The sequence below is a fragment of the Rhagoletis zephyria genome, unplaced genomic scaffold (assembly GCF_001687245.7).
Source record: "Rhagoletis zephyria isolate East Lansing unplaced genomic scaffold, Rhagoletis_zephyria_1.1 Rzeph_scaffold_04115, whole genome shotgun sequence".
Taxonomy (NCBI): Eukaryota; Metazoa; Arthropoda; class Insecta; order Diptera; family Tephritidae; genus Rhagoletis; species Rhagoletis zephyria.
The window spans coordinates 1-23,151 of NW_016161198.1; the positions used below are offsets into that span (position 1 = coordinate 1).

Below are 23,151 nucleotides of genomic sequence, written 5' to 3' on the forward strand. Positions count from 1 at the left end.
GATGAATTCGTCATCGTTGTAATTACAAATGTGTGTATATACATACATACATATGTACGTACGTATGTAGGTATGTACATTTGTATGGAAGTATGTTCTGACGTGTTAATTATGCAGTAGACTCGGGCGTAAACACTGATATTGATTTATATCATTTTTAAATCGCTTAAATTAATGTCCGCCTACTGGTTGTTTTGCCTGCCAGTTTTAAAAGCTGCTGCCCAAATCCGTTTAGTATGCAAAACGGCGCATTTATGAGACAAAAATCGCCTGATGAAGGCGATTTAATGGCACGAATAGTCTTTGTAATGTGACTTATTTAAAATTCAGCAGCTCATTCAAGAAATCTGTAGATGTGTAAGTAAAGCATATTAAATGCAGCATTTTAAAGTATTCCGTCTGATAATTAATAATATGATAATTACTAAATGATAATTCCGAGTAGATAATTAAATTAAGCGCTTTGGTTTTGCGATTTTTTCATTAAGTTTATCCGACTTTCTGCTGTCAGCAACAAATTAGCAGTCAGTTGAACAATGCAGTTTTCATGAAAAATCATGGAATTTTTCAATTGAGCGTAACTACATTTAAAGAAAGAATAGATACCATAAACTTCCCCCTTTTGGGTATTGCCATGCGTTTCTGTGGTATGTACTCAAATATGCTGATCAACCTCGTGCAGAGTGGCTTATTTAAATTTTGAAATTGCGATACTTCAGAAATTTCGATTTGTAGCAACAAAATATTATAATAATTCTTGTAGACAATTGTACTTATGATCCTACAACTTTCTCCTATAAAATTTCGTGTTAACACTTATACTTGAAAGATATTTTGAAAAAGACGGGCTTCGCATTTGTTTTAAGAGTGAAACGAGCAAAATGGAGTGATTGAGTTTAAACGTAGGAGGAGCCTGCTTAAAAAAATAGAAAGTTTCTGAGCAATACTCCACAAACTCGTAGAGCTTTCGCTTGGCTAAATAATGTCTTTTGGTTTTGAAAATCAGTATTTCTATGTGTAAAGTTTTATTGGGCAGCCTTTTTTCCTCTCGGTTCAAGTCATTTAAGCTTTACTTTCTAGACTGGATGTACACAGAACAAAAGGTCTAAGAAAAATGCAAAGGTCGTCTCTATGGAAAGTCCCTAGACGGAGTTGTAAGACAGACGTAAAAACGCAAAAAAATTCGATAGTGATTTCGTTGTGGTTTCATAAGAAAATTGTTAAGTTATTTTATTAATAACAATATTTTAAATTAAAAAGAAAAACCTTTAATTTACATATATCTCTTGTCAGAAAAAAGTTACATTCGCATAGGGAACCTGCTAGCGTCATAGGTAAAATCACTATCAGCTAATTGTCAAAATGTCTACAGCTGAGGTCACTTGTTTTTTTTTTTTTGATTTACTTTTATCTTTTGCAACTCCTTCCATTTCTTTTAAAATTTATTCCAAGTTTAATTCACTAAAAATAATTTCTTCACAACCGCTTCCTAATTTCACATGGCAAGTAATTGGTATTATCAAATACATATCGCACACCGTCTTCAAAAGAGTCACAACTCAAAATAATACGTTTGTCAGAAAATGCGAAAAACTAAATATTTCTATATATTGCATTTATTAATACGGGTTTTCATATCAATATGAGAGTAGGGTCTTCTTCAAAAAGCGAAAGAGATAGTATGACGTATCTTATTACTTTTGTTTTCCTTATTAGGGAGTTTTTTCTGTGTACTATTACTATTACTATTTTTAGTATTGTTTTCCCACTAGGCGGATGCATTTTTGGGGGTTTTTCTGATTGAATTTTTCGTCCAATACGCTTTCCTTCTGCATTTTCCAGATATTTTAGTCATAATTCGGAAAAAATAAAACAAACGAATAATTTTATTAAATCGGGAACCTCCTGAAAGCTAACAAAGAGTAGCACGCTCCTCTGCACACTCAGCCACAGCCGAATATGTATAAGTGCACGCTTTTAAATGTTCAGTTTGAACAAATAAAATAAAATTATTGCCTTCAAATAACATAAATAATAAATCTTTTTGAAGTCGTTTTCTATACGTTTCCGGATACGAACAATTTGCGAGACTGCACTGTCGTGAAAACTTACGTTTCTCTGCTGGCTGAGTATTCATTGTACGCACACTGATCTCGTTTATTCAGGTTAACTCTAAATCAAAGACAGACTTATGTATATAACTATTAGTGATGCCAACCAGGGGAGAATTCTCCGATTTTGGTGGAATTCGGGGGGATCGGGGGATGGCTTTATATATTGGTGTAATTCAATATACAAACGATTTTGATTAGAACATTCGCATTGAGGATATAATTGCATTTATAAATTACAACTTGTAATAACAATCTCTCATTACGTTGCATAGACACTTTTCACTTTTTTCTTCGTTTTCGCCTGCAAGCCATCGTATTAGTTGTTTATATTATAAACAAGTGTGAATGTACCTTATTAAAAAAAAATTATTAAGACAAGCTTTCATTAGTTTTTAATAAAAGAAGGAAAAAAACCAACCCCGCGCCACCTAACGGTTGAATTTTCTGTAGTGTTATTTCCTTCCATTCAAGTAATATACGTTTTTAATATGACCTATATCGGACCATAACTACAGAATTTTCAAATACTTCGACATCTGCTCCACCTAGGGGATTAATTCATACTTCACATTGCATTGTCATCGCGATCTGAGCTAAGTTTGAAGTTTCAAGTCTCTAGCTCATCGGGAAGTTGGTTAAAAATTAATTGCAAGATTTGATTACACACAGGTGAAACATAATAAAAGCTTTGTAAAATTGTTCCATTCACAATAGTGGATTTTTGCAGGAATTTTGGGGAACTAGTCTCAAGAGAATTGGCAACCCTGGTACCTACCCAATTTGCTAAACGACTTCGTGTCGACGTCGTTTCCGACTCGTTATGGTGAACAATTTGTTCGCCGGCGACGTTCGCCAACGAATCTCCGTCGGATGAAAAGCACAATTCGCCGTTGGGTCGTAAAATCGACTAGCCGGCGGGTCGCAAAAACGATTCGCCAAATGATGCTCAAAATCTTTTACAAAAATCATATACATAAATCTAATTTAAAATTGTGTGCGTTATTTAAAACGACAAATCAGCAAGCTTTCCGAAAATTTTCAAACTTTTCGATCTGAATTAAATGAAAAAATATAAAGCAGTTTTATAGCTCATTAAATTTTAGTGTAATATGTAGAGTACAAATTTCATATGGAAAAAATTAATTCGATTTGACGTCGTTTCGAGCTCACCCAAACGAATTCACCACGCCGACGTCGAATCGAATTAGATTCGTTGAGAAAAAACGAAGTCGGAACGAAGTTGCGTTTTGTATGAAAAAAAAACGACTTCGTTTCGACGCCAAACGACTTTACCAAGCCGACGCCGTAACGACTTCGATTCGATGAAAAAATAAAGTCGAGATGNAATCTAATTTAAAATTGTGTGCGTTATTTAAAACGACAAATCAGCAAGCTTTCCGAAAATTTTCAAACTTTTCGATCTGAATTAAATGAAAAAATATAAAGCAGTTTTATAGCTCAATAAATTTTAGTGTAATATGTAGAGTACAAATTTCATATGGAAAAAATTAATTCGATTTGACGTCGTTTCGAGCTCACCCAAACTAATTCACCACGCCGACGTCGTAACGACTTCGATTCGATGAGAAAAAACGAAGTCGGAACAAAGTTGTGTTTTGTATGGAAAAAACAACTTTGTTTCGAGATCAGCCAATCGACTTTACCAAGCCGATGCCGTAACGACGTCAATTCGAACTCGTCCTTGCTCTGTGGCAAATTGGGTATATGAAAAGTCGCAACTTTTTTGATTAATTATTTTACGTATTTATCAATATTCCTCTACATTTACCTTTTGTTAAAATACATATGTATGTAAGCATGCAAAATCGTCGGCAATGAACTACCTATCCACTTATCTACTCATTGTTTGCTAAACAAATAATGAAAAATGTATGTACATATTTACAAAACTATAAATGTACATATGTACATGTATGTATGTAGTAAATATTAATTCAATACAACGGATCATCAAATAAACTGAAAGCTTTGTATTATGATTTAAGAATGATCACATAAAGTAATCAGAACAATTGTGTGAATTGTTTATTTACCATAACTATCAAATTAATTGAAAGTAAACTATTGAATTTCAATTACTTATTCTGTGCGAAAATTTGAAGCGAGCATACTTTTGCAATACCTCCAAATAAACATACTATATAATTTTATTTATGCACATAAAAACACTTCGAGTATTCCGAAAAGCGACAACGGCCGCAGTTCGCTATATAATTAGCACCTAAGCTAGTCTGAAGAATATTCTGGAACTTTTAGCTCCCATTAAGTAGGCGCATTTTAGCACAATAAAGTAAAACGTAACCTAACATACCACATACTTACATACATACATACATACATATGTGCATGATTTACGAATGAAACTGAATCAGTAAGAACGCCCCATGTCCCATACGCCATTCATACGTTGAACTTGCTTATTAAAAATTTAGTGGTCACGGCGTNTCGTTGCGTTTTGTGTAAAAAAACGACTTCATTTCGACGTCATTTCGAGGTCAGCCAAACGACTTTACCAAGCCGACGTCGTAACGACGTCAATTCGGACTCGTCCTTGCTCTGTGGCAAATTGGGTATATGAAAACTCGCAACTTTTTTGATTAATTATTTTAGGTATTTATCAATATTCCTCTACATTTACCTTTTGTTAAAATACATATGTATGTATTTATGAATGTAAAATCGTCGGCAATGAACTACCTATCCACCTATCTACTCATTGTTTGCTAAACAAATAATAAAAAATTATGTACATATTTACAAAACTATAAATGTACATACATGTAAGTATGTAGTAAATATTTATTCAATTCAACGGATCATCAAATAAACTGAACGCTTTGTATTATGATTTAAGAATGATCACATAAAGTAATCAGAACAATTGTGTGAATTGTTTATTTACCATAACTATCAAATTAATTGAAAGTAAACTATTGAATTTCAATTATTTATTCTGTGCGAAAATTTGAAGCGAGCATACTTTTGCAATACCTCCAAATAAACATACGTATGTATATACATAGGTATCTATAATTTTATTTATGCACACAAAAATACTTCGAGAATTCCGAAAAGCGACAACGGCCGCAGTTCGCTATATAATTAGCACCTAAGCTAGTCTGAAGAATATTCTGGAACTTTTAGCTTCCATTAAGTAGGCGCATTTTAGCACAATAAAGTAAAACGTAACCTAACATACCACATACTTACATACATACATACATACATACATATGTATGTGCATGATTTACGAACGAAACTGAATCAGTAAGAACGCCCCATGTCCCATCCGCCATTCATACGTTGAACTTGCTTATTAAAAATTTAGTGGTCACGGCGTTCTCGTGCAAACATACTCGTATTTGCCCCTGTAGTGAGTGCAGCAGAGCACAATGGATGCTTCCAGATTACGCTCACCGGCTTTTAGTTGCTTCATCATACACATTTCGTTGATTAAATTGTAAGCTTCCGTCATTTGAAAAGCGGCGCAGACAATTCAATCGAATTAAGCATTCATCGTGCAGAGCGAGCTGTTGTCCGTCCATGTTGGAAATTTATCATACGATTTACGAAAAGACTGATAAAAATACACAAAAGACTATACTAAAATACATACAGCGTGTAAAACGTGTAAAAATTATTGCATACTTTCAATTGTAAAGCAATCTTCTTGTGTAAGCAGCATACATACGTACATACATACATACATACATACATATGTACTTACTTTAGTATCTATTTGGGCTGCATTAATTTGACCTTTGCAATTGATTAAGCCCTGAGAGGCGCCATTTCATTTTCATTCAACGAGCAGAGTTTAGTTGCGTAACTAGTTCGTATATATGCATGTATGTACTAAAACATATGTGTGCATACATATGTATGTATGTAGTTAATAAAATAAGTTGGAAGATTATTTGAAATCTCCTATCTATATATCTTCCTCTTTTCTTATTTTCCAGTATGAAGTTCCAATTATTCATCCTCTCTGCTCTGCTCGTCAGCGCATTCGCTTTACCCGTGCCCGATGAGGAAGTGTCTCCGGTAGTGCAGGCGGCGCCACAAACCCAAGAAAAGATCGGTGATTTGCAAAAGGCAGAGGAAAAGATTATCGATGCAGTCAAGCCTATCGAGTCGCGCGCTGCTGAAACTCCTGCTGCCGCCGCCGCCACACCCATCGAGGAGAAAAAACTGGAAAAACCTGCAGAACTTCCATTAAACGCGCCCGATTCTGAATTGAGCCTAAGCTTGCCCGCCGAGAAGAAGGACGAGAAGAAGGACAAACAGACTCGCGCTGACAATCCGCTGGAGGAGGCCAAGGCACTGCCTGTAGTTGCTGCCGCACCCGCTAGCGTCGCCATTGCCGCCGCTGAGGAACCGAAGCAGGCCGAGGAAACTAAGCCTCTGATCGCTCTTGCGGAACAAGCTAACATTGAAGGCAAATCTACCATCATTGCTGAAGCAGTACCAGCCGAACAGAAAAAAGATGAACTCTCTGCCGCTGAGGAAACGCCCGTGGTGAAAACTGATGCCGCCCCAGCTGCTGCGGCCGCGCTCGCCTCAACTGATACAGCTCTATTGGAGGCCAAAAAAGAGGAAACTCCCGCACGTCAAGAACGCGTTGGTGAAGCTGTAAACGAAGTGGACGCTAAGGGTGTGCCCGCTGCACCAGCTGTTGTAGATGCAGTGCCAGAAGTTAAGAGCTTGCTCGCTGAAGAATCTGCACTCGCTGCCGTCTCCACCGCCGATGCTGCGCCAGAACAACCCACCGATACTGAAAAATTACAACAACCAGAAGCTGTTAAGGAACAATTGAAAGCTGCTGCCTCCGAGCCAGCTGCTGAGAAGGCGGCACTAACGGCGCAAGCGCCAGCCGGAGACATTCTCCAACAAGCAAGTGAAGAGAGCAGCGCCAAGGCATTGAAGGCTGAGGAGCCAACACAACTATCCATTGCCGCACCCGCCGTACCAGAAGGCAAAAAAGTGGAGGAACCCGCAGCCGCCGCCGCACCTGCTCCAGTTGAGTTGCAGCAAGAGCAACAAAAAGAAATCAAGCCCGAGGTAAAAGAAAGCGAGCCCAAGACATTGGAGGAAAAGAAACCCATTACTGAGGCTGAGAAACCAAGCGAGAGCAAGAAATCTGAGGGATCCAAGAACGCCGATTCATCCGGCTCTTCCGAATCAAAGGAAAGCAGCGAATCCAAGGAGGACAAATCAGATTAGACATCTAAATGATAAGATCAAATACCTCCCCTCCATAAGTTTACAAAAACAAAAAAAATTTAAATAAAATAATAATTTGACAACACTTCAAGACAGCCATTAATCGGGAATGGATTATGCAAAAACAATACGACCGACGTAAAGTGGTCACAAACTCAACGCTCTTAATAATATTTAGCTAGTTATTTTAGTTGTAAAAACTATTTAGAAAGAAACTAAATCAACAAAACGGACAAAACGAGGGACCGAATTACTAATATTTACAATAAACAAGGCAAGCATTAGTACCACATAGGCAGTGATAACAAAAACACGGCAGTTATAAAACAACAATACAAGTCAAGATCAGTAGTTAGATGCCGAGATGACAAACGGGCACGTTGAATGACGACGTCGACCGCAGATGCAGACATCGCCTTGAGCGTCGTCTAGATTTGTCATCGGCAAATTCAGAGGTATTCCAGTCCTCAACAGCATTAAATACCGAAACAAAGGTTAACATCGCTAACAGTGGAGCAAATGTAAGGACAAACCAAGAAGATGGCACACACAAGCAGTAATACTTACACAAGTAATTATGATACATACTACATACATACATACATATGTATGTGTATATCATAAATTATTTACATAAATCAAAATAACATCTAAGCTTAATTAAATTAAAAAAAAAAGAACATACAATTAAATCTACATACAACACGCTGTAGGGTGATGTTAGAGTCGAGGGAATATCTAATTTTAATGATGTTATAAGTATTGTACGAGTAGTTATTGCACAAAACTACTTTTAAGTTTTTTAGCCACTCCGAATTGGTAGAAGAAATACATTGCACACACGCACATACACATATGCGCACGTATTTATGTACGTACGTGTGTGGCGATAACCCTAGCATTCAGAATTGAAAAGCAACTCGACAGCAGAATCCGACAATCCGACCCGCTCAATAAAAATAAATATATCTACATACAATATTTTAAATAATAATACGATACACCAACATACATACATACATACATACAAACGTTAGATAATATTGTGGATCAATTACGTTTAATTTTATAAATTATATATGTACGTTTAATGTTCATAAAATTTCTGCTGGCACTTGCAAGTTTTCAAGTTTTTTTTTTGGTCTTCAATTATCTATGCGCTTTTATGGTGGCTGCGACTTTCAATTACATTTCGAACAAAAACGCACTTTGGTGTAATTGAAATGTTGTTGGAGACGCACTCAATTCGGATGTGTATGGGATAGCAAACAAAATACGTTGGTGACTACATAACACCTACATATACATACATACATACCATACATACATATGAATTAGATGTATTTGTACGATTTTTATATAGACTGACATTTTTGGATAAAAAATAATAAAAAACAATAAAAATCAACATGCATATTGTTATTTATTTATTTTAGGCAAGAGACGGCATAGCAAATAGTAGTTAAGAAACTGCATTAATGTAGAAAAATTACAGGTTTCTTGGCATTGGCATGTCCGGGAATAATTCAAAAGGCCTTGCACAAACACACAGACTTTCATCTAACGCGCAGGCGGAAAATCGCACAATGAGGGCCAACCGACCAATATCCATATGGAAAATTTTAAATTTTAAAAGTTAAAAATTAGCACATCAAATCACACAGTTTTTAACCTGAATATGCTCTTATTATTATCACGTATTCTACGTGACAAGACGAAGGCGCTGGACTGATCCTTTTTTTTTAGTTGATCGCACTTTAGATATCGGTGTGCGATATCCTAAGTTAAGAGCCGACTGTAGATGCCGAAAATTGGCAGAGAGCTCGGCTAAAAACATAGCAAAAAGACGATTTTTTGTTTCTCTAGAACATTTTCAGAAAATGGACTTACCACGTTTCTATCCTTAGGTAGCGAGAGACATAACAGTTCTTATAACCAGGGACCGAAAACAAAAGGTATGATGGTCAAAATTAAATGTCGCTCTCGTGGTTTTGTTCCCAAGTACGCTTAAATGGGAATTACAGTATTCCCCGCTTAGTTGCACTTCAAAAATTGCACAATTTTTGGTTCAACAAAACAAGGAATCAATTTACCGATTCTCGTTTAATTGAATAGTTCGATCAATTACAGAAATTCTGCTAAATTGGGCAACCTAATCAATTACAAAAAAATGCATGTCTGCATTTTAAATTTATTTATATTTACATAGTTTCAACTTTGAACCAAAAAAAATTAAGGCAATTAGCGCTCCATTCACCTAAAATTTTTACGAAAGTTTGTTGATTTTTTTTTTTTAATATTGAACAAAGCTTGAAATTTGAATTTACACCAGTTCTAATAAAGAAAGAACTATATTTTTATTAAAATAATAACCAAAATTAAATTATAAAAAAAAAAATATATGAAACTTGTCCAAATGTGGTGCGGTATAATGTTCGACCACAGTGTGTAAACATGTGACAAAAAAATATATCAAAAATTCAACGCTTGAAGGAACGCTTTCGACAAACACATAAACAGAGTGAAGTCCCACACTGTATGCCGTACCGTGTGAAAGGACACGGTAGATATAGCAATAGCCACTTTCAAGCAGTTTGTTAAAGATCACAACATTCTAGTGACCAAGGAACGCTGGAACAACTTTCGCCTTGCGAAACTTGCAGGATTACCAGGTATTTCTATCAAAGGAAACGCTTAGGCGCCACTTCCTACCAAATTACCAAACTTGATAAATAAAGAAAAAAATTACCAATTTTGCTTATAAATTACCTAATCATTACAAGAACGAACGAATCTAGTGGAATAAGGCTAATGTCTCAGAGTGTTGGAATTAAACAATGGTTTTACTGTAATAAATATTGGCAAACTCGGAATTCAATCTAAAATGGTTATACACATAAAGAAATAAATATATATGTATGTGCATAACGAATACTGTGTAAAAATCTTAATTGCAAATATTTAATCACTTTTAAATAATATGGCTTTTAAATGAAGATGTGCGAGTAAACGTGTTAGATGACTGCGTATGGTGCTACGGGGCGTATACGTTACATAAGGGAGTGCGGCGGGTATCTGAGCATGAGTGGATATTTTTACTTTTTTCGGGATACCTTTTTTTAAGTTTTCATTTAAATACAATTTCGCGATGGACTCTTGTTCTTTATAGAAGACTGAAAAGGTAATGCATTTTCTAAGATAGGTGAACAACTCGTGAGATTTGCTCATATATGTACGTAAAATGCGAGTAAAGGGATTATTCGATTATTATGTGAGTAAAGATTCTGTACATAGAGTCAGGTGTTGTACCCGTTATTCAGTAACGAATACATACCGTTTGCTACTGCTCTATGAAACATAATTATGTAAATAAAGTCAACGAAAGACTTAAGACACGAACTTTTCTTTCACAGTTTACCCTAATGATAAACGATCTGGAAGTTAAAATGATCCAGCTTTCTTCATCTTTCTGCCCCTCTCATTCTTAGTGTAAAGTTCTCGATTCTACTTTTGATAAGGCTACACCTAATTCCCTATTATATAAGTTATTCGGCCCTATCGCGAATTTCACATGAACAAATATTCCCAAAAATTATAAGCGCCGCGAAGGCGCAACAGCTGGTGGACCTAACAAAATGCATCTTTTCAATGGGCTGGAAGCGGTTATTCCATTAACTGGATTGAGAACCAGTTCTTCAGGCATAGGAGGAGTTCTGGCTTGTGGTTCAACAATTCAACCAGAAGCTGACATGGATGCGCCCATGGTTACTTTGCCCGGCAGCTCCGCATACCTTTGCGAGTCTATTGCCATAGCGCGCACTTACTCCACTGCTGCAAATGCATCAGAATCCATAATTTTCCTCAAAATATTTAAAGTCAACTAATTTTACTATAAACAAGCACATGATGAGTGCTTTTTTAATTCCTTTCCACTTTGTTTTCCTTCATACAGCTGACTTCGAAAAACAACTGATGCTGCACATTTTCCCGCAAGGGTTGCAGCATGTCGATTTTTCGTTTTTCGTAACGTAGCTACGAATTACGAACTACGAAAATTCGGGTTCTAGAATAAGGGTGCTCGACACGGTTGCATAGCTCGTAATACGAATTTCGCATTCAATCTTCGATAACCATCGAATGCACTCATAATAAGGGCGGCCAGGTGACAGCTGCCCATTCCAAATATGGCCATCAGGATTCATAAAAAAATTTTTGATCGGATCTTTGAACAGATTTTCAGACTTAAATGACTTATTGCCAACGCGATTATGATGAGTACTTACCGTTCGGATTAGCATTTGGCAGATGAGTATGCCTAGTGACCACCAATCGATAGCGTGCCCGTAGGGCTCACCACGCAACACTTCCGGAGCTGCCAATAGATAAAAAGAAAGAAAAAAAAAAATGTTTATATATTATTTGCTAGAGAGAATATTTAAACGATATTTTATAAGAATTTCATGTTTTGAGAAGTATTCATAGCTTAATAACTTCAACATGTCGCCTGTATTTTTTCAAATCTATCTATTGGAACGTTGCGATAGAAGTTCAAGGCTGTTATTTTTATTGATACAACAAAGGTGAGCAACCCATGAGCGAAATTCAGTAATCAAGAAAGAACACGACCGAAAGAGAGGGAGCTTTGTTGAGGCCACTTCGCCTTGTTCGACTTAAGGGCTCACTAAATTCTGGCTATATAAACGTGTAGCCTATTAAAAACCCTATCAGCAATGCGATGAGCGTTGGCCTAAGGATCGCCCAAATGATTAGATAAATTCAATGAAAAAAGTAGAAAGGCTCGGATAAAAGCTTTCCTACTCAATAACGGCCCTAGTAAACGGAACAAGACCTGTACGTAAACTGCGAAGGACGTATCGACATGAAGTATGCATAACGCTGACATCTACACTTTTTTTTGCAGTATTTAACGTTTTTATGAACTCCAAAAATGGAATGGTGGTTTTAAAAAATACTGCATTTATATGAAAAAATACTTTTTTTGCTAACTTAGGGCCAGTTTCTCAATATCTGCTTAACACTAACTACAGGTTAAACATCAACAGACCTCAGATTCGGGTTCAGCGAGTCGAAAACCGCATATATATGAATTTTCAGTTTTATTCAATGAATTTTTCTGACGTAATGGAGACTAACAGACCCCGGATTCGCAATCAGCGCGTCGAATAACAGGAATATAGAGGTTTGGTTCAATATCCAGAAACTCTTTTTTGTAAACCTGTGTAATTATAAAAACCTTAACCAAAATTCAGACAAGAGTGATACACTGCAATATAGCGAGAGTACCAGTTTGACAGAATAAAACATAGCCAAAGATCATAGAAAACCAGGAAGCTGGCTATGTTTATGGCTCCCAAGGCGAATTTATACAAAGTGGTGTTCGCAGAAATTACAATAACAAATTATACGTGCATTGACAGCTGTGTGTAGGGTTTATCGTGATTCCCTGCCAGCAAGGCTTAGGATCACGGTGCCCGCATTTAGCACAGCGGATCAATTTTTGCCTTAACCACTGCCCTGAAATGCAAGCACTTGAGTACCAATTGGCAGTGTGTGGTGGACACACTTACCACCTTGGTAAGGCCGAGCCCTACCTAAACCTCTGACGTTCTCTGGATCACGACATTTGGTTGCAATGTATCTCCACATTGAACCATTTCTGTTTCTACCCGCATTTAGGTGGTTGACCACAGCCACCATGGTATTCCCCGAAGGGGCCGTACCCATGAAAAGACCGGAGTAATGCTCACCGGCGAGATTTGCTCGACCGGCTCGACTCACCTTGACCCACTTAACTGGCTCGACTCACACTAGCACGACTTACACGACTACTTCACTCAACATTCATCTCCATTTCAATAAGCACACTTCATGCCCTCTGGCTTCGTCTTGCTCGTCTCACACGTCTTACTCGCCTCGCTCGTGAGCAGCCTCCTCTAACCAGGAGAGGTGACTCAGTTCGCTCAACTTTCACAACGGCTCCAGTTGCTCAACTTGCATCACCATCTTCATCAATTTTTTCCACGTTTTCCACCAATTTTTCCACCTTTTTTCCAACATATACCTTCATTTTCCATCATTCATTCAACTTCATTTTCACCATTTTTCTAGTCGTACACACTCCGGGGGCGTTCTGTTCCCCGTGGTACCAGATTAAAATCCCTTGGTAGACTTTCGAAAGCCGTAGACTTCTACCAGTTGAGCCTCCATCAACTCAGGACTGGTAGCCTTTGACTGGGCCCCGGCGTCGTCAAACCCGTGGTTCCGCTTTCGTTTCGAAACCCCCTGGCGAAACGCACATTGACAATCAGTACAAAACAAAATTACAGCAAACACATCATTTCGGAAAAATGTCCAGAAGTACAGGAACGCGAAAAAAATATATATATATATAGATTTTCCTACTTAAGGCCATCTATATATATAATACGCGAAGGCATTTTTTGTGCAGCATAAAAGATCTACACCGTTCGTTCGATTTTCAAAAATGGGGGGTTTTAGTTTTTCAAAAAGAGTTGCCACCTGTTAAATAATTAAACTCAAGTTATTTACTAATCAATCCCGTCAGATCCGCACCGTCCGTTCGATGTTCAAAAGTGAGGTACCAAATTAAAGGGCTTAGAGTGTGGATCTTCAAGAAGGTTTTACTTTTTCGAAAAAAGCTGCCACCTGTTAAGAAATTAATTAGTTAATTAAAAAGTTAAATCAATTATTAAATATGGGTATCAATCGAAATNGTCAGATCCGCACCGTCCGTTCGATGTTCAAAAGTGAGGTACCAAATTAAAGGGCTTAGAGTGTGGATCTTCAAGAAGGTTTTACTTTTTCGAAAAAAGCTGCCACCTGTTAAGAAATTAATTAGTTAATTAAAAAGTTAAATCAATTATTAAATATGGGTATCAATCGAAATGGTTTTGAAAAGGCTTTATAACTTAATTACGTATAGGAGGGTCGCCACATGTTAAAAAAAAATTAATTCAATTTTAATTAAAGGAATTAGGCAAGTGAATAAGGTATCGGTATATCGGTGTCATACAAAAGAGGTTTGAGAAGGTAGCAGTTTGAAAATATTTTGAATAGGGTTGCCACCTAATTGAGAAGTCTAACTGAACTATTTTTTATATGAAATATTAACGATGGATGTCAAATGAGAGAGCTTCAAGAAATACTTTGTTTGACAAGTTAGGACATTTTTGATGTGTTTGAGGTTTGCCCCAGTTTAAAGGGCTAAACTAAAATTATTTAATAAGTTAGGTGAATTACTAACCGATGGTCATCAATGGAAATGGGTTTAAAATCCTTTATTTAAGAACTATATTTAGGAGGATTGCTACGTGTTTAAAAAATAATTTTCCACTTAATTCATCAGTTACATGAAATATTTATAACAATGTCAGACGAAAAATATTCATCACATCTGCACCGTTATTTCGAATTTCCAAAATGAGAATTCAAATTAAAGAACTGGGATTCTACATAGGTTTTATTTTTTGAAGTTACATGGAGTTTTGAAATTTGATGAAATGAAAACCGACACCATGCGAGACCTCTCATCACTGAGAAATGGTTAAGATTAATCATTAGGAATATTTTTAGAGGTTTTTGAATAGGGTTTCACCTGTTTAAAAAAATTAATTAAATGTTGTCGTTTTGACGCCATGCGAGTTCACTAGTATAAAGTTATTTGTGGATTTCAGTTCCTGTGAGCTACCGATAAACTTTTCCCAATGCCTCTTAAGCTTTGTATTCCGCAGTTGTTTGTCCTTTCGCATGCTTCCTACCGAGAATATGGACACTTTTATTTTTCTCCATATGCATATGTACAATATAACTGGTGGACACTCTAATGTATTATGTATGTGTATATTTTCTGTGAATTTGCCACACAAATAGCAACTACATATCTTTACCTTAGGGCCCTAACTAACTCGCAATTCAGCTTCTACAAAGGTTGGTAGATTACTCACCCAGAATTTTGAAGAAATTCCCAATTTTACTCTATATGAAGTTTTGTAAATACTCTGTAAATCCATACAATTTTCCATATTAAGGTAACGATAGTATGAATGCACAGTAGGGGTCCAATTATACAAATTCTCTTGCATACGGATTTGTTTTGGGAAAACTATAGGAAAAATATATTTTGCGAAAGACCCTGTCATCATACAACTACATATGTACATACAGACCCAATAAAAATTGGGCTTGGTTAACAATTCGAATATGATTAGAAAACAAATTTTTTTCCCCAGTCTCACCTTCAATAACTACTGTGGAATAGGTTGGTATTCGATTCGAGAACTACACCATTCTCCAGCAAAACGGAACCATCGTTATCCATTGTATTTTTCCTTCGTTAAGAATTCGAAATCCAGCCCATTATCGAATCGAAATGAGAGAGAGTGATTTTCTAATATTTCCCTTCGAGAATGAGCTGGATTTCACTTTCCCTCTTGTTGCTATGGTTTTAATATATTTTTTTCGAACCCATCTCAAGTGTATTTCCATTATACTATGAACGTTGGAAAACATACGAGTATGTACATATATGTATATTATTCGTATTATTGGACGTCTGCTGAACTTTCAAAGAAACATAAGCAAATGAAGAAAATCGCAAATTTATGTGCAATCAAATCAAAAGAAATAGACGAACAAGCAGACAGACAGACAACTGTGGGCGGATAAATCCTATCCAACGTTGGGTAATATTCCGAGAATAAATAACAATGCAATTATTTGATATTTTTTAAAAATTCCTTTTTACTTAATTTATTTACATATTTCATTTTTCACATCTTGTTTTTGTGTTTTTGTTTTTGTTTTTGTTCTTGCATTCATTGGGCATATACTCAACTAGATATACAATTATATTATTTCCATTGCTACAACTAATTGAATAATGGTTAAATATTCAAGTATGTATGTATGTATGTATTTATGTATATATGTGGTAGAAATCGTCATAAACACCATTATTGTTGTTATTATCATAATTTTTTCATAATCATTATCACTAAATTACTAAATATTTATTGTTTATTATTATTATTATTATTAAAATTATGAATCATCGAGAATTGAAGTATATTATACACAACAAGCCATATCATTAATCGTGTTTCAAAAATTATACATGTATTCATCCTTTTCATATTTTACCTTATTCTCTACTATTTTATTTAAAAAAAACTTTTAGACATTTCAATAGTTTAAATATATAATTACATAAACAAATAGAGTAGACAGTAAAGTTGCAGAAAAAATTACCCAATATAAACTGCATAGTAAAAGTAAATATTAATTATATTGTATCTTTGCTTACTGAACATTTTTTAAAGTTTAATTTTCTCATATATATATATATATATATACATATAGTGTATATATGTATGTATGTATAGTATGCATCGTCTTCATTATCATCTTAATCAATTTTGTCGAATGCACATACACATACACATGTGTGTACGTATGCATGTTTAAATACAGGTATGTATGTTTAAATGTACATATATGTTAGTGTTAATTAATGGCTTAGAATTAGCTACTTTATGTATATTTATATGAATCACAATTATTTTTTGTTGTTGTATCAGTTATTATTGATGTATGTAAACGTGCAATACATACTTCGCAATAATTATATCAGATTCTTTTCGTTAGAAGACGAGCCATTTTGCGTTAAGACAGGCTCCATATATTTAATGATTTGTTTTTTTTTTATATTAATTTTAACATTTTAAATAATAGTTTGTGATACCCAGTTGGTTGCATTACAAAAATTAAAATATTATGCAACATTTTAAGACTTGTTTTACCAGGTTCTACTACTGACTAATGGTAATGGCGGATGGATGCATCTTATATAAGTTTCCATTTTGATTTGCAACAAGATTGCATTGCTGTTACTCTCAAATACTAAGCGCGATACATACACATAAACTTATTCCTATACTATATACTATATACATGCCTGTGTGTACCTATGTTGTTATAGTAGGATTAAAAGTGGTAATTTATTACTTTTTTAGAATTTGGGAAGTTTTTGCTTTAAAATGTTCTTATTTCTTCGTCTCTTCCGGCTAATCGATATCTACTGAACAAATCGTTGTTGCACTAAATAATTGGGATGAAATTGATTTTTCTTTTTTGATAATCATAAATAACTTGTAACTTGGAGGAAAGCTTTTCGTTAATTTGTTTACTACAAAACAACTACACAAAAGATGGTAAAGTGTCCAAAGATGAGTGCACCAATCGATTAATGGTTAGAGTTTGACGATATACATATGTATGTACACATAAGTACATACACTGGCGACATATTATTTAAATGGTGCTAGGTATTACATACATATGTAGCTATCAATATGTATATTAATTTTCTGTATTTATCTTTCTATTTCTTTTTTTTTGTATTCAATTCAACACAGAAATATTCTTCTTCACGCATTTTGGAATCGTTTAATAATAATTTCCAACAGAATTTTCATAACGGAATAACCATGGTATGCTTTTGAAAGAAGACACTATATTCTGACCATTTTCGGCGGACAAAAAAAAATTATATTCCAGCACCTCTGAGTCTTGTGTTGTTTGCACTCGTAGGTCAGACGTAATAGAAAAAAGCTTTGTTCAACGAAAATGGATTTCACATACATTTACCCACATGCATGCATCTTAGTTATTCTATTCCATAGAAAATTTTTGAATTTGTTGGAGTGTGCAAACTATTTTCCTAAGGTATAAATGTTGCTAACATTCTCGGTTAACTTATACTATTTAAAGTACTATTCGTACTTTGTGATCATAAATACATGGAATTTAGTTTATTTTCAAATCGGGCTATAAATATTGTGTGTTTGAATGTCGTGGTGGTGAACAGTTATAGAGAGGTTCGACTTAAATCAGGCGTTCGAACTGCCCGATTCTATTCTTTGTCAAGATAAAATAGATACAAGTGCAGCTTAATATTAATAACATATAATATTAATATATTATTTATATTATATATAAAATATATGACAATTTGTCTGTATGTAAATGTGGACGTGGGTTGTGCTTAGGGACCATCTTTTTTCAGGGTATATGTAAATTGAAAAGAAATGTATGTCATTTTATTAATTTGCCGACAGCAGTTACTAAATATAAGTATGTTTGTGAATTTAATTTCAATGGGTCGATTTAATAAATCGAGAAAACCGAATAAGTGTGCGCATAAAAAAAAAATTGGATTTCTTTTACACGCAAGTAGCAACATTTCCGTTTTTGATAACTCCACGCAGCAGCAGCTGTAGATAAATCTGGCAGCAAGAGCTATAAGGTATGCGAAGTCAACTTGGAATTTAATGGCCAGTTTCGCGGCCATTGGAGTTCGAATACAACTGCAACCACCCTCAAAGCTGATACATACATATTATGTAAGCAGAACAAAATTTTAAACTTTTTTTTTATCAACTTCCAGCTGGCCTCGTATTCGAATTTTTAAACAAGAAGTACCTTATAAAATTATTAGTTTTACAGAATACTTTTTCCTTTATCTAAATTTTTTTGAAGACGACAAGGCGGTACCGAACGAGCAAACTTTGTACCAACCGCTGTACGTTTAAAAATCAAATAATATCTAAGACCTCCTCAAGTATTGAATTCCAACAGTACCGAGAGTTGGTTAAAATGGTTTCATAGCTAAAAATCTGTTTGATTGGGTTTAATTTATTTATTCCCAAATAGTTATTAAAAATGTGCTTAAGGAATTCCCACCCGCTCCTTAGTTGTCTTTTGGTAGACTTATGTATATGGACAAATTTTAAAAACAGGTAGCCTTTGTTTTATTTCGCTTTATTTTCATTGTTGTAAAATAATATAAAGATAGTTGCTTTTGGATATAATTTATAAAAGTTAACTTGGAGCCTCAAAAAAATTTTGAATCAATTTTTTTGCAAAACTTTTGAATTGTATGTAGATGTTTTAATTTAAAAAAAGATTAAAAACAGGTGAATTTTTTATGTAATTTTTAAGAGCTGAAAACTTAATTATGTCATAACTTTCGAAGCACACCATATACTGATTTGAAATTTTATATGCCATTTAAGCACTATGTGTAGGTAACAAAAGTGTGCTTTAAAAACTAACTAAATGGCAAGTAACTCAAAGTGTGTTAATTACTTTTCAAAATTTTCGGTTTATCGCGTATGATTTTTGAAGCATTTCATTTTGAAATCTTTTTTAAGCATGTATTGTATTCTACAAACAATTACGAATAATTTGATACCTTGTCAAAACGATCTAAATCTTTTTATAATTACTAGTCCTTATAACATTACATACGCCTGTAAAATGCTCCAAAAAAAATTTTACTAGAAGGGTGTAAAACCCCTAATTTACTAATTTTTAAGGAGGATCCTTCTTGTAGTGAGAATATTTCGAGCGAGGTATCAAATAAAATTTTTTAGGCGAAGGTTCTGATACTTGCTCCTACTTAATTGAAGCCTTCTGAATTCAATGGCGTCCCCAGTTTTGACAGATTGGCTCCACTTTTCGAGATAGCGGTACTTGAAACTTTCCTTCAATTTTAACTATTTTATAAATAACTCCCTCAGTTTTTACTAAAATTTTGCACATGCCCGTATTTTAATATTATCTTAACTATTCCATAAAATCATCGAAATTGGTTCACTATAACATGTAGCTTCCATACAACTGGTTGTTAAGAGACGTTGACAATGTTTGGATACTGTTATACTGCGATATTCAAAATGTTTGTATATGCAGAGTTACCCGACACATTGCGACTATATACATTGCATATTTTAAATATTCAATAGAGCAATAAACAATTTTACTGAATTTTCTCCATATTTAAAACACGAATGGTAACCAATAACAAACGAAGCCTCAACTTTGTTTCCGATGCGCTGATTGCTGTAGCGATGCGTTTCGTTAACTTTTCGGATGCGTTTTGGAAAAGTATACATTGCATGGCGTTATGGAACATTATATATTGTACGTATGCAAAGCAATCGACGTTTTGGAAGCCAGCCGTTGTTTTGCGTTATAGCTCCTCCAGTTAAGTAGGTAAAAAATTTAGTAGTATTTTTATGCATCATGAACACTGTTAACTTTGTTTTTATGATGAAGTTAGGGGCCAAACCCCATATCTGAATAATCAGTTGTAGGGAAGCTATTTGTTAAAGTGAGCCTATTTCGATGATTTTCAGAATTAGTTAAGGAAATATTAAAAAATAGTAATGTGTAAAATATTAGTAAAATAACTTAACAACTAAGGGAGTTATTTATAAAATAGTTAACATTTAAACAAATTTTCAAGTACCGTTATCTCGAATTTAGAACGTCCCAATTAAGTGACTTCAACTTTCCAAATTTATTGCTCAAATTTGAAACTCGCACAGCGTAATTTGTACCCGACTTATTTGTTTTCTATTTCAGCGATTTAAATGTTTATTCCGCGTCTAACTTTTGAAGCAATTGATGAAAATGGATTGCATTTATATTTATCAATTTATTAAGAGATTACGAATATAATCATATATAAAACAAAGGAGTGCCCACAAATTAAAAAATTAATTTTTTTGTGCCTATTTTTTAGATTTGCCCGTAGTGAAATAATATATAAAGTGTGCCAGATAGCAATGACATTAATATATATGCGTGTAAAAAAAAAATACGGCTATTATTTCACTATGGATTTTTGCCCATATCTATGCTTTGAACTTCTTATTAATTTTTCCCAAATACCTTTTTTCATCTGAAAAATGTGTAAAATTGGTTAGGTTTTGTTTTCTGGCCGTTTATTGTAATCTTTTGATTGTTTTCTGAGCTCTAGGCTGAGGATAAATAAAACAATTGGATGTCTTATGGTGTTTTCGTTTTTACAAAAAATGTTGCCTTTTCATTGCCCGGTTCTTAGTGTTTGTGCTTAGAGGGCAATGAGAAGGTAACATTTTTCGGGGGAAACGAAAACGCCATTATATTCCTATTTGTTTATTACTAAGCATACATATACAAATACATAATTATTTACAAAACGTACAACAAAACACAACTTACAATCGTGGCTTTTCCTAGTCGACTAAACATATGCGCGAAAATGCATTAACAAACAAACTTGGTGACAATAAAGTATAAGCATGAAAATGTAAACAATTCAAAATACAGTAATCATAAACAAAAAACATACAAACAACAATACATGAAGCGATGAGCAGCAAGACGAAGATTAAAGGCGAAATATCGACAGCAATAAACAAAAAGGAATATCAGACTTCCAATTATTTTATTTACCCCCCGCCTGGAGCTCTCAAAACAATCAAAAGATGTGTAAAATTGTATGGACTTGTTTCAACAATTTTTACCCAATTAAAGCCAAACCATTTGTATGCAATTTAGTTTTAGTTTTATAAAGCGATTTTTATGAGTGTATTATAAGCGTTTTTTTTTTTAATTGAATGCATTGCTTTTAAGTCCACTGAAATATACAAAACTTTGGAATATATGAAACAAATTTTATATTAGCCAAACATTAATTTTTCGATATCATATTTACAGCTTCACTAGCTCGTTAGCTTTCGGCATTTTTGATTCGTGGGTTTCTCATTCTTGCACACCAACGCGATTTACACATAACACATCACACAACAATTAAAAACACTGACGCTACACATTCAAAGCACGTCTACATTTCTTATACATACTACTTTTCATATATATTTTTTTCATATTTTCTTATTTAGTTTTTAAAAACGTGTGGACAAATAAACTACACGGTATGTACGTTGGGTCAGGTGAGTTCGTTCATTTGATAATAATTCATTCCCTACAAAATAATAATTCATAGCATTAAAAATTTCTACTTTTCTTACTGTTACATTTTTAAATTGTATATTTTCTTAAGCTTCATCAGGTTTTCTTACACAATCGGGTATATTTTAAAGATGCATCAGAAAGTAAAAAAAAAATTTTTGGATTTATAAAGTTTATTAAAAGATCTAATTAGCCGGCATATAAAAACTATCAAATTAGAAACATATTTTTAACTTACATACATAAAACTTATCGAATTTCTTAAGGAATACGAACTAGCACTTAGGTATGCAAAATTATTCGCATTTACTGAACATCGGTTAATTATCACGTTTAATACACAGAAATTATTATTAATAAAAACTATGCATACTTGCACGAATTCATATGTTTGTAGATCACAAAAATCATATTAAATCAATCATAAACAACATAACTTTCAATACATGAGTTCAATTTAATCCAACTTAACATAGGTTTATAAATTTTCTAACGAAGGTACGCTTTGTCTGGCTTAAACGGTACAACTTATGCAAGTAAAATATCATAATTCGCAACGTAATACAAAAAAAAAATATAAAACTAATTATGCATGCCAGTGCACTAATAAATAATAGCGTTAATTCAAGACACAAGCGAGTACAAAAAGAATTTTTTTTCAATTGTCACGTTTTTGGTTGAATAATTCAACATCATTAAGCCAAAGCAATGCAGGCATAATATGCAGGGCAGTTCAAAGCCTTACAAGTTAAAAACTAAAAATTAAATAAAAAATTTTAAAGTAAAAAATTACCAAAATTCAAATTTCGAATATGTATATGTAAGGCTTGAGCCTTTTATTTTATTCAGCATGTTGGTAATACTACGCAAGCGGACCTTAACCAGCAAGAAAGCACTCAGTTATTAGAAATGCAACAAATAAATACTTTCGAAGTACAAGGCGAGTTATTCA

At 34.2% G+C, this 23,151-nt stretch overlaps 2 protein-coding genes and 1 long non-coding RNA gene across 3 annotated transcripts in view; 2 read left to right on the plus strand and 1 right to left on the minus strand.

Moving 5' to 3' along the window:
• Positions 1-6,070: 6,070 nt before the first annotated feature.
• On the plus strand, positions 6,071-8,581 carry LOC108370275 (probable serine/threonine-protein kinase kinX). Its single transcript, XM_017625575.1, has one exon. The coding sequence runs from the start codon at positions 6,099-6,101 to the stop codon at positions 7,356-7,358; it is 1,260 nt and encodes a 419-aa protein (XP_017481064.1). The 5' UTR covers positions 6,071-6,098; the 3' UTR covers positions 7,359-8,581.
• A 3,032-nt stretch (positions 8,582-11,613) lies between these two features.
• The window catches only part of LOC108370278 (uncharacterized), a 36,507-nt gene continuing 24,969 nt past the window's right edge, over positions 11,614-23,151 (minus strand). The window contains exon 2 of the mRNA XM_017625580.1: positions 11,614-11,730. Within this exon, the coding sequence (XP_017481069.1) occupies positions 11,674-11,730 (57 nt within the window). The 3' untranslated portion in view covers positions 11,614-11,673. The remainder of the gene's footprint in view (positions 11,731-23,151) is intronic.
• LOC108370280 (uncharacterized) lies at positions 16,143-18,573 on the plus strand. The gene is made up of 2 exons (XR_001848616.1): positions 16,143-18,130; positions 18,168-18,573. It is a non-coding gene; the product is annotated as an uncharacterized LOC108370280 (long non-coding RNA).

Coding starts and splice junctions, on each gene's coding strand:
- LOC108370275 (XM_017625575.1), top strand. CDS start 6,099: ATGAAGTTCCAATTATTCATCCTCTCTGCTCTGCTCGTCAGCGCATTC.